This window comes from Alligator sinensis, unplaced genomic scaffold (assembly GCF_000455745.1).
Source record: "Alligator sinensis unplaced genomic scaffold, ASM45574v1 scaffold388_2, whole genome shotgun sequence".
Taxonomy (NCBI): domain Eukaryota; kingdom Metazoa; phylum Chordata; order Crocodylia; family Alligatoridae; genus Alligator; species Alligator sinensis.
The window spans coordinates 460,369-470,850 of NW_005842102.1; the positions used below are offsets into that span (position 1 = coordinate 460,369).

The window sequence follows — 10,482 nt, forward strand, 5'->3', positions numbered from 1 at the left end:
GGGGGGGGTTTTGTTCTTCTTTCTTTTCTCTTTTTTTTTTCTTTTCGCTTTTTTTTTTTTTTTGTTAAAGGAAACCAGCCTGTTTGTGCTGTGTTTTCTATCTGCTCGGCGTTCATGGTGTTTTAACGACTCTTTTTGCTCACATGTGCGTCGCCATGCCATTCGGCTAAAGTAACCCCCACCCCCGGGCTTCTGCTTAGCATTTAAAAAGCAAAGAAACAGCACGGTGTTTTTGGAGCACACCATCGCCAGCGCTCAGCCGCACGTGGGTCCTTGGGGTTGAGGCTTTCTGTAAAAAGCGCAAAGTTTTCAACCAACTTAGCTGAAGTTTGAGGTCTGGCGAGCTTTGCATCTGTAGGCAGGAGCAATTTCTGGACCGGTTCAGAGTAGTAGAAAATGTCATAAAAGGAAACTTTGCTGCTGGTTTGTCAGACTCGAGAACTTGCGGAGTTTGACCATTTTTTGTTTTTTCCCCTTCCTCTCTGTAGAAAAAGAGCAACAGGAAGCAATTGAACATATTGATGAAGTACAGAATGAAATAGACAGGTAAACCGGGAGAGACTGTTTTATTGTTTGTTTCTAACTGATGCTGTAGTAGAAATCAGCCTGTAACTTGTAATAAAAAATACTGTAGTTACTAAAGTGCCTTAATTCAATGGTATACCTGTGGTTTTACTTTATGTAGAAATAAAAAAATTGTGCGTATATAACCTGAAAAATTGTAAGGATACTGTGTTGTCCTGCTCAACTCATGTACAGTTAAACTAGAGTGACCTGATGCTAAACTTGAGTTTGAAAACTTTTCAACCCATTTTAATGACTTTTATGTGCTTATTTGGCCCCCTCTACCATTGCAAAGTAATACTTTTCTCTTTTTTATGGAAGTGGTTGGATTGTGGTAAAGAGCAGAACCGAAAACTGAGTGGATAAATTTGTTATAATTTTATGAAAAGTTGTTATCGCAAGCTAGAGGCACTTGTGTGATCAGGAAAAAACATTCTTTTAAAGAACGACATTGGGGCAGCATGCGCTCATCTGAGACAGCAGCAGGCTCACGGATCACTTAACACCCGATCCTGGGAGCTGCCCTGGGCTGGACACCTCACTGTCCCGTTAGTGAAGCTCCAAGTGGATGGAGAGTTCTGCCCAAGCAGAGCACTTGCAGAATCAGGGCCCACCTTTGTAATTAATTATATTTGAGAGACCTGTAATTCCTTAATGGGTTATGTTTGTGGTACATTCCTTGCGCTAACAAAAAAAAAAAAAATCCCATGAAAGAAAGATACTGAGTTTGAATTTGATCCATGGTTGCGTGTTGCCCTTTACCATTTCTTATAAACTAAACGTTTAGTATGTTAGCAGCTACTGGTTTAGGATTTAATTCTGTAAATAATGCTGCAAAGCATAGTGTTAAATTTCTGAATAGTTTTATTGAAGTCAGTAGGATTAGTTATGGTATACTACTTGTGGGAGTGGGCTGTTCGTTTGGTAATATAGCCCTGCTTGAGGGATATCAAAGTCAAGTTGACAAAGTTTTGTGCTACTGCGATTTGCGCAACTCCTTTAAACTCAAGGTTCCTAACCTATGCTTTGGGGTTGACACAACTGTTTTCTTTATTTTAGACTGAATGAACAAGCCAGTGAGGAAATTTTGAAAGTAGAACAGAAATACAATAAACTCCGCCAGCCATTCTTCCAGAAGAGGTCAGAATTGATCGCCAAAATCCCAAACTTCTGGGTAACAACATTCGTCAATCACCCACAAGGTATGTTTTTAGTATTGTTTGAAAAACATTTTTAAAAACAAAACAAAACCAAAAAACACAAACAAACCTTGAAGTCTGACACTGTCTTCTCTGGTGCTTTGATTGAGGAAAATTTCTTTTTAGATTTTTATTTGCCCAATATAAGTTTTTCAGTACATGTTTTTTCTAGGACTTCCTTCTAGTGGTACTATATATAAAATATAAATAGTTTAGCTATTTCCACTTGTTTTGTCCCAAATATTTCTTCTCCCTTTCACCCTAACACAAATTTGAACTGTGTTTTTAGGGTTCTGTATTATTTCTTACTGTTCTTTGCAAAGAAGCAACTACACCTTTTTAAAGCTTTTCAGGCCTCTTTCTGGTAGGCTGTGGTAGATAGTAGTACTCTCTAATGACATCTCTGATTCCTGTGAGGCTTGTCTATTTCCTCTCAAGTTAGTGTGGGACAAGTAGAATATTTGGTATTACTTTCTATATCTATTTTCAGTGACCATTTTTATATGCTTTGCAGCCAAATAACATGTATGCAAATCTTCATAATGTAACTTCTGTTGTAGTTTCTGCACTGTTGGGGGAAGAAGATGAGGAAGCACTGCATTATTTGACCAGAGTGGAGGTGACAGAGTTTGAAGACATCAAATCAGGTTACAGAATAGATTTTGTAAGTATTTTGTATGTTATTTTATTTACTGTTACATTGTTCTTATTTGAAAGCAATCTGTATGGTGGCTTCTTAGTCAATATTTTAAAAGTCATAATACTTGATATCTTTCAACTGGCAGATATTGTCTAATCTAAGAATATTTCATCATAATCTAATGCTTTCCATTCTACAGTATTTTGATGAGAATCCATATTTTGAAAATAAAGTTCTCTCCAAAGAGTTTCACCTGAACGAGAGTGGTGATCCGTCTTCAAAATCAACTGAGATCAAGTGGAAATCTGGGAAAGTATGTATCTATGCACTTGAAAATTTGAATTTGCCCCGTTGCAATCTTGCTGTTCTGAAGTTGCAGGCGATGGTGTATTCTAGGCAAATATATGGGCTTAACTAAGTGAGAGCTTAAAGTGTAGAACTAGATCAGGTGGCAGAGAGAGATCCAGATTTAGCACTGGACAGCCATCTGCTTTCCAGTCTTGGACATTGCAAGATGTTACAAAGGAGTCTCAAAAGCAAGATGATGGCCTTGTAACCTCCGGTACATTTTTAACCAGTGAATGTGACAGTCATTTGAAAATTGTCGTGTATTCTCTGTTTTACTTACTGCAAGGGAGACGCTAGAAATTTAAAAGGGAAAGCTCTAAGGATAGGACTAAAGAGACTTAAACTTTGCTTACTTCGGAGAAAACGTAGAAGAGTTTAAAGACAATGTCATAAAGGTCTAGAGGTTGCTTCAGTGCTTCTTAAATTACATGTGTTAAAGCTTTAGCATTTAAATAGTTCTAACAAGGCTTTGAAGCACTTCACAAAGTGGCTTGTCACACCTTTGCTGTGTAGGTAGTAATATTTTAATACAGGCCAACAGCTTCTTTTGAATTGTGAACTTCTTGGTGAAAAAGTCTTGAGACCGATTAAAAAAAAAAGAACGCGGGTTTTATGCTACCACTGGCCCTATTTATGGGAAGTTTTTGTTTAAAAAAAAAAAAAAAAAGCCATGTGTTATCAACTACTATATGCCCTCACAGTTCTGTATAATCTGTCTTCTACACACCTCTTCTTGACAGAGGGAATGAGGAGTTTGTTGTGGTATCCAGGTGCTCTTAAGAGAATGGTCACATAAAACTTTCTTTCAGGAAAACTGATCATTTAACTTCTTGCCCCCACCTCAGGATCTGACAAAGCGTTCAAGCCAGACACAGAACAAGGCCAGTAGGAAGAGGCAGCATGAAGAACCAGAAAGTTTCTTCACTTGGTTCACTGACCACTCCGATGCTGGTGCTGATGAATTAGGGGAGGTCATCAAGGATGACATCTGGCCAAATCCATTACAGTACTACTTGGTAAGTGCAAAGATGAGATATTAATACTTATTTGCAGCAATGTTCTTGTGTTGGGTCAATTTGATCAGTTTAGTAACTGCTGTACGCATGCCTTTTAATAAAGGTTCCTGATATGGATGATGAAGAAGGGGAAGGAGAGGAGGATGATGACGATGATGAAGAGGAGGAAGGATTGGAGGACATTGATGAAGAAGGAGATGAAGATGAGGGGGAGGAAGATGAAGATGATGATGAGGGAGAAGAAGGGGAGGTAAGAAAGAGGTTTTTTCCTTCATGTTTATAAGCCGCTTGATGGGTTGAATTGGGAAGTCTTACTTTTAAGAGGATCTTGTTCGTAATGTCAAAAAGAATTTGCCACTTTGTACAGTTGAACATTATCAAACTTCTTGGAGGAAGCATGTGAAGGCAGCGATTGCTCTGAAGAGTTTCAGTGCAGTTAGGGCAGGGGTGGGCCATTATTTTGGGTGGAGGGCTGCTTACTAAGTTTTGGCAAGCCATCAAGGGCCGCATGACAGGCAGCCAGGGGCAGCTAAATATTAATTTTCTACATTTTTTTAGGGGCCCCGCAGGCTGGATAGAATGGCCTGGTGGGCCGCATTTTGCCCACCCCTGAGTTAGGGGGTGACTGCAGTGCTTCAGTTGAAGGGGAGTAGCTTTAGGAAAGTAGCTAGGAAATATGAGGAAAAGTCATGTGTTTGAGATGAATGTCTGCTTTTTACTGGTATTTTTCACCTTTATTTCTATAAACTGGGTTTTTTTGGTACATTCAGTTGTCACCCTTCCACCTATTAATAGTTTTATTCTGGATTATCTCCAGGGCATCTTGCATTCCAAGTAATTGGGCATACTTCTCTAATGTAATAGCTTTTGTTTAGCCTTTTTTAGTGGCTTTTATACGAGTTATGTTAGACTAATGCAGGGAAAAGTTTTGGACACTGCACTCTGTGCATTTAATGCAAGTATGTGTTTGACCGTGGCTTTTTTGAGCAAAGTTCATGCCAGTATCTGAAAGATAAAGACTTTTACTCTTGATAATTCAGTTTTTGAAATTAGTATGATAGGATTTTTATTGTATTTTTTAATGAAGATGCCTATTGGCTCTAGATGCTTTTTGCCACTTCTTCAAAGTTTAGTAACAACTAAACTAGCTCCATCACTTATCTGAATTAGATATTGTAGTAGTGAGAGAGATGCTGGAACCCCGCCCCCTTCCCACCAACCTACCAGTTTCCTTATTAAGGGAGGAGAGGCAAGCCTTAAACATGTCCTGAAGGAATTACAAGACTATAATTTGTAGAGTAGCAAGAGGTGCTGGTGATTGATGTAGTGAATAGGATTTAACTGTTGCTTTTCTCCTAACAGGAGGATGAAGGAGAAGATGACTAACTGAACACTGATGGATTCCAACCCTCCCCCCTTTTTACCTTTTTAATTTTTTCTCCAGTCCCTGGGAGCAAGTTGCTGTCTTTTTTTTCTTGTGCTCAGTCGCCTTGTTCTCTTGAGGTCTCTTTTTCTCTCCTCTACACCATGGTTCACAATTTATTTTGGGGGAAATACTTTGAGCAGAATACAGTGGGAAAAAATCTCTACCAGTTTCTGTTCCGAGTTCATTTTTATCCCCTTCTGTCTCAAAACAAAAACTGTTTATGGAATCAACACACCATGTTCTGTGGGAAAAAAGAAAACCTTCTGCTCCCTTCACTCTGCTGGAAGCTGAAGAGTGCTAGGCCCCTGTGTAGTAGTGCATAGAATCTAGCTTTTTTCCTTCTTTCTCTGTATATTGGGCTCAGAGATTACACTGTGTCTCTATGTGAATATGGACAGTTAGCATTTACCAACATGTATCTGTCTACTTTCTCTTGTTTAAAAAAATGAAAAAAAAAAAAAAAATGGGGTTATAGAGGGTCAGCAAGGGTGGGTTTCAGATGTTTGGGTGGGTTAAGTGGGCATTTTGACAACATGGCTTATTCTCCTTTGGCATGTTTAATTGTGATGTTTAACAAACATCCTTGCAGTTTAAGATGACACTTTTAAAATAAAATCTTCTCCTAATGATGACTTTGAGCCCTGCCACTTGATGGAGAATCAGCAGAACCTGTAGGATCCTATTTGAAATTGACATTCTCTATTGTAATTTTGTTCTTGTTTATTTTTAAAATCTTCTTTTTTTTTTTTTTTTTGTTTCACTGGAAAGGAAAGAAAGATGCTCAGTTTTAAACGTTAAAGTGTACAAGTTGCTTTGTTACAATAAAACTAAATGTGTACACAAAGGGACTGATGGTCTTCACTGAACAGAACATGCTTTTGATTCCCTAGCTTGTTTTCTTGTATCTTGGCAAACTTTTGTCTATAGTTTTCAAACTTGACCGCCTTTATTATGTGCTTATTTCTTCTGTATTACAAAGCAACCTGTAGCTCTGTAAATTGAACCTCAATTTCAATAATTTGAAATAATGTTCCATCATTTCCATATCTGGAAAGAGTATTTAATGTAGGTACATTTTATTATAAGTTATCTGATATTATCAACATACAATATTAATTGGCAGTAATTACTGTGATCTATGCATTCAATTTCTGTTGAATTACCTGAATATCCAAGTGAAAATGAAATGTGGTTACTTTCCTCTTATGTGAAAATAATGGATTTGTTAATTTAAATTTCTTTCACCAGAAGAAAAGTATCTGATCCTTCGTATATCAACAGTTTTACTTAAGCATTTCCACTGGTATGAATAAGATACCATGTCCTCTCCAGTAGCTCTGTTCAATGAAAAAACTCTGCAAACCAGTATTAACAAGTACTAAAATGACCACAAGATTTGAGAGTCTTCATTGTAGGATTTTTTTATTTATAATCTTTTGGGTAAATAGCTTTCTCAGTTGAGATGTAAGCCGACTTTGATTTAGTTATACTTATCCTATTTGAAATGGAATAAAATCACTCTGTAAGAGTTTCTTTGCTGAATTACATTCCTATACAATACCTAAGTCGTTGCTTTGCATGTGGAATGTTGATGCCATGCAGCCTCCAGTCTAAAATTGGTGGTGTTTATATTCAAATATGAGCTAATGAAATGCAGCTTGTTCAAGTGAAAATAATAATGTATCTAAAATGTACATCCAGAACTACCCAGACAGAATGGCAAGAGGCATGTTGAAACCCATTTTAGCAATAAGAAGCATTTATACATTGATTTTTAAAGTGTGCAATGCTATATAAACCACTAATTTCAAATTTAAATGAATAGACATTTAAAAGCCTGTAAAGAACACTTTTATTGGTAAATAATTGTATAATTGTCAATCTTCATGTAATAAAAACAGGTTCTCTGGACTGAGGTCCTCTCTGGGAAGAATCTGTCATAGCTAGTCATGGTAGTATCCTGTAGTTAATCAGATGCTAGAGAATTAGTTACAGATCAGTCTCTAGTTACTGCACACGCAGGTTGTGTAGAGAAGTACTCCAAAAGGGTTTTAACCAGTTCTTATTGTTTTCCATAACAGTTGAATTGGATCCTAAATGCTTGTGCTGGTTTTGGACTGATCAAACCAAACATTTTGAATCGGTTTGTTTGGTGCAAACACTGGCCAAGCTACTGCTTTGCATCTTGTCACTTAACCCTGTTGAAAGTGAAATTCGAGTAGGAATGAGTTACCTCCACTTTGCTCTGGGATAAGTGACCAAGTGTGCAGAATGGTAGAGTTGGGCCTTGGGTGTTTACAAGTTAATTACAATTTTTATTTGTTTGTGAAACACAGATTTTAAAATGTGGCTGAGAGAAGCATGGTGCTCTCTCTTCTCTAATGGCTTGCACTAGATAATGCTACATCAAAATGCTATCTAATAAATATGTTTTTGATAAATCCCTAACTTCTCAGCATTATCAGGCATGCTTCTAGTAACTGTCAGAGTACTGAGAGTCTTGCAGGAAGTAAACATTTTATAGACCTAATCCTAAATGATGTTTCTAAAACAGAAATCTTTATGCTGTCAGAGTGGAGGAACTACTTAATTGCCGTGTAAGGCCTATGGAGCTAAGGGACCAAAAATAAGGCCCTGCCAAATCTGTTGTTCACAGCTGATTACTGGGAGTGATGGGTAATCCAATTCCACTTGGAGCCTGTTTTGTTTGTGGGGGGCAGAGTGGGGGAAGGGGCAGTGGGGAAACTTCAGGATTATAACAGTGACAAAATCCTGCCATATTGTGCAGACAATACCGTTTATATGTCCTGGTGTGGCTGCTCATCCCGAGCTTTGAAAAGCTTTACATTGCAATGATAAAAGCAAACATCTTTGGTAATCTTGGGAATCTTTTTATTTCGGTAAATAGTGTCTGTTACGGAAAAAAATGTTTTTTTCTTGTGTGTTGTTTAACTGACTGAAGCAATACTTAAGGTACCCATCCAGTGCTTTAAATTGCCTGCAAGGAATGTATTTGGTCAAAGTTGGTTATTGAGAAATGCCCATTCTTTGACCAATTTATTATGAAAATCTTTGCAATTATCCGCTAAGTTTAATGTGTGACTCAATATGTTTCAAGTGTTAGAAATGTTCCTGCAGCAAGAATGAGACAAGCTACATTTCTCTTCTTGTCAACTTACAAGAATGGCAGAAACTTGTATCTAGTACTACAAGCAAGCTAAAAGATTGCGTGCAGTAAAGTGGTGCAGAACATGTCTCAGTAGCTGGTGTACAAGAGTCTGTATCAATAGTTAACATTCCTTAGGCTGCATTGAGCTCCACACAGTTTAGGAATCCTGCTCCCATGGGAGGTATGGAAGCTGGATTTAGGCTCAAGCATGACAGCTCTCGGGGAGCCTGTCCTGATAAGGGGAATGGTGTAGAGAACCAACATAGATTTCTGCCAGAGTAAAAGATTAGCAAGCTTTTTGAACTGGCATGACTTCAACTAAAGTGGGGAAGAGCTGCTATGCTCTGAAGTAGAAAAGGTGCCCACCACTCCAGTAAGTTGTAGTGCCAAATCATGAGCAAATATGACTGAAGTGTGCACGGGTGGAGGCAGTGACTTCTCCCTGTTGCTATCCAGCATTTTTGTAAGCACCTGTGCCTGAATGGCTGAATGTGTAATCCTTCCTGTGCCTAGTAACCCTGAGCAGTTAGAAGCCAAGATCTCTATCCTTCACCTGGGGCTACCTTTCCCTGTCTTTATTTGAAGGGCAAGCGGTCCCGGTTGGGGCCGCTGCTCAACAAGTGCCTCGCACCAGCCAGTTTACCTGCTCCTCTTCGCCTTCAACGCCACCTCGGTGCTTCTCTGTCGGCTCGCGAGACCGTCCGTAGTGCCAGGCTTTTCCTTCCAGCTGTGCTAACGCCGAGTGAGCGCTCGGGGTGACTGTAGGAAACGGATGGAAAGGGCACTGCCACAGCCAGGTTTCTGTTCAACGTGTATGTGCGGCTCTGCCGGGAGGCCCCTTCGCCCTAGCGTGTACGGGCGAGCTCAACGGGGGCGGGGGGTCGGTTCCTGCTGCCGCCCCACGGGGCCGGGCCGGGTCTCTCCTCTCTTCTCTCCTCTCTCCACCTCGTTTGGTTTGTGCGGGACAGCCCCACAGTGACCGACCGCTCCGCGGGGTTAAGGATCCCGCCGGGGCAGGGCACGAGAGCCCACGGGAGGGCCCGGCTCACCTGCGGCGGAGCGAGCACGTCGGCCCTGCGGGCGGGGTGAGGCGCCTGCGCCGCACGTGCTGCAGGTCACCGCCCGACCGCGGGTTTCGCAGGGGGAGGGTCGGGGTGGAGCCCCGGCCCCGCCCCCGCCCCAGCGTCCCGGGCGGTTTCTTACCTTCCTCGGGGCACGGAGCCCGCCCCGCCCGCAGCGTGCTCGGCCGGCGGGGCGGCACCGCGGGCGGGCGGCAGGGGGCGCTGGTTCCTGCCGCCCGGAGCCGGAGTTTGAAAAGTGCCGGCGGCGGCGGCGGCTCCGCGGGGTGAGGAGAGGAGAGGACGCTGTAGGCGCCATGGCGGGCCCCGGCCCCTGGCAGGTGAGACCCGGGCGGGCCCGCGGGCAGCCCCGGCTGCGTGAGCAAGAGCCCGGCCCCGGGGCGGGGGCTGAGGAGCAGGAGCCGGGGTAGGGGGAGAGCCCCCATGGGGAGACCCGGCTGCCCCCGCGCTGCGGGTTGGCACCGGCCGTCTCGCCGCCACAGGAGCGCGGGGCTGGCCGTCGCGAGGGACGCGGCCACGTCGCTGGGCCCCGGGAGCTGAGAGACTCGCGAGGGTCGGCCGCGCTCCAGGGGATGGGACCGGGCCCTCCCCCGCCAAAACCCGCCTCGGCCCCCAGGGCGCGGGCCCAAGGACGAGGGTCTGCGGGGAAATCCCCTCGCTTTTATGAGACCTGCTCAAACCATTGGAAAAATCCTTCCTAGCGAGCGTTGGGGTGCAAACCCCCTTCGTCCGGCCGAGGAAGTTCGCTCTCTGCCCTGCCCCTGCCCCTTACGCTGGGCAAGGTGGACCCGTCGTCCGTGCCGCTGCGCGCCAAGGGGCTCAGATCCCGAAGGCCAGCAGAAAAGGACAATTTTCTTGTCACTTCCCACTTGGTCCAGTACAAGGTACCGTTTGGGAACCAAGAGCTCTAGTGTTTTGTGTGGCGATTCTTGGGCTCTTACGAGCTGCGTCTGGCTCTGCCGTCCTTTCCCACGGGACGGGAAGGATTTCAGGTCTTTTCAGGCGCTCGAGAACAAATCTGGGAAAAGCTCCAGAGGATCT

General features: G+C 42.7%; 2 protein-coding genes across 4 annotated transcripts in view; both read left to right on the top strand.

Annotated features, from left to right (window-relative positions):
• Positions 1-6,037, top strand: part of SET (SET nuclear proto-oncogene) — an 11,295-nt gene extending 5,258 nt beyond the window's left edge. The window contains exons 2-8 of the mRNA XM_025205004.1: positions 359-546; positions 1,624-1,766; positions 2,324-2,427; positions 2,603-2,716; positions 3,597-3,767; positions 3,871-4,017; positions 5,130-6,037. Of these exons, the coding sequence (XP_025060789.1) occupies positions 359-546; positions 1,624-1,766; positions 2,324-2,427; positions 2,603-2,716; positions 3,597-3,767; positions 3,871-4,017; positions 5,130-5,153 (891 nt within the window). The 3' untranslated portion in view covers positions 5,154-6,037. The remainder of the gene's footprint in view (positions 1-358; positions 547-1,623; positions 1,767-2,323; positions 2,428-2,602; positions 2,717-3,596; positions 3,768-3,870; positions 4,018-5,129) is intronic.
• A 3,500-nt stretch (positions 6,038-9,537) lies between these two features.
• PKN3 (protein kinase N3) overlaps positions 9,538-10,482 on the top strand; it is a 21,310-nt gene continuing 20,365 nt past the window's right edge. For 2 of the 3 annotated variants that reach the window (XM_025205018.1, XM_025205019.1), the window contains exon 1: positions 9,538-9,761. Coding sequence is in view for 2 of the 3 variants with exons in the window: in XM_025205019.1 (XP_025060804.1) it covers positions 9,738-9,761 (24 nt within the window). In the remaining variant the exon portion in view is untranslated. The remainder of the gene's footprint in view (positions 9,762-10,482) is intronic. The other variant, XM_014520266.2, reaches the window with a different exon arrangement.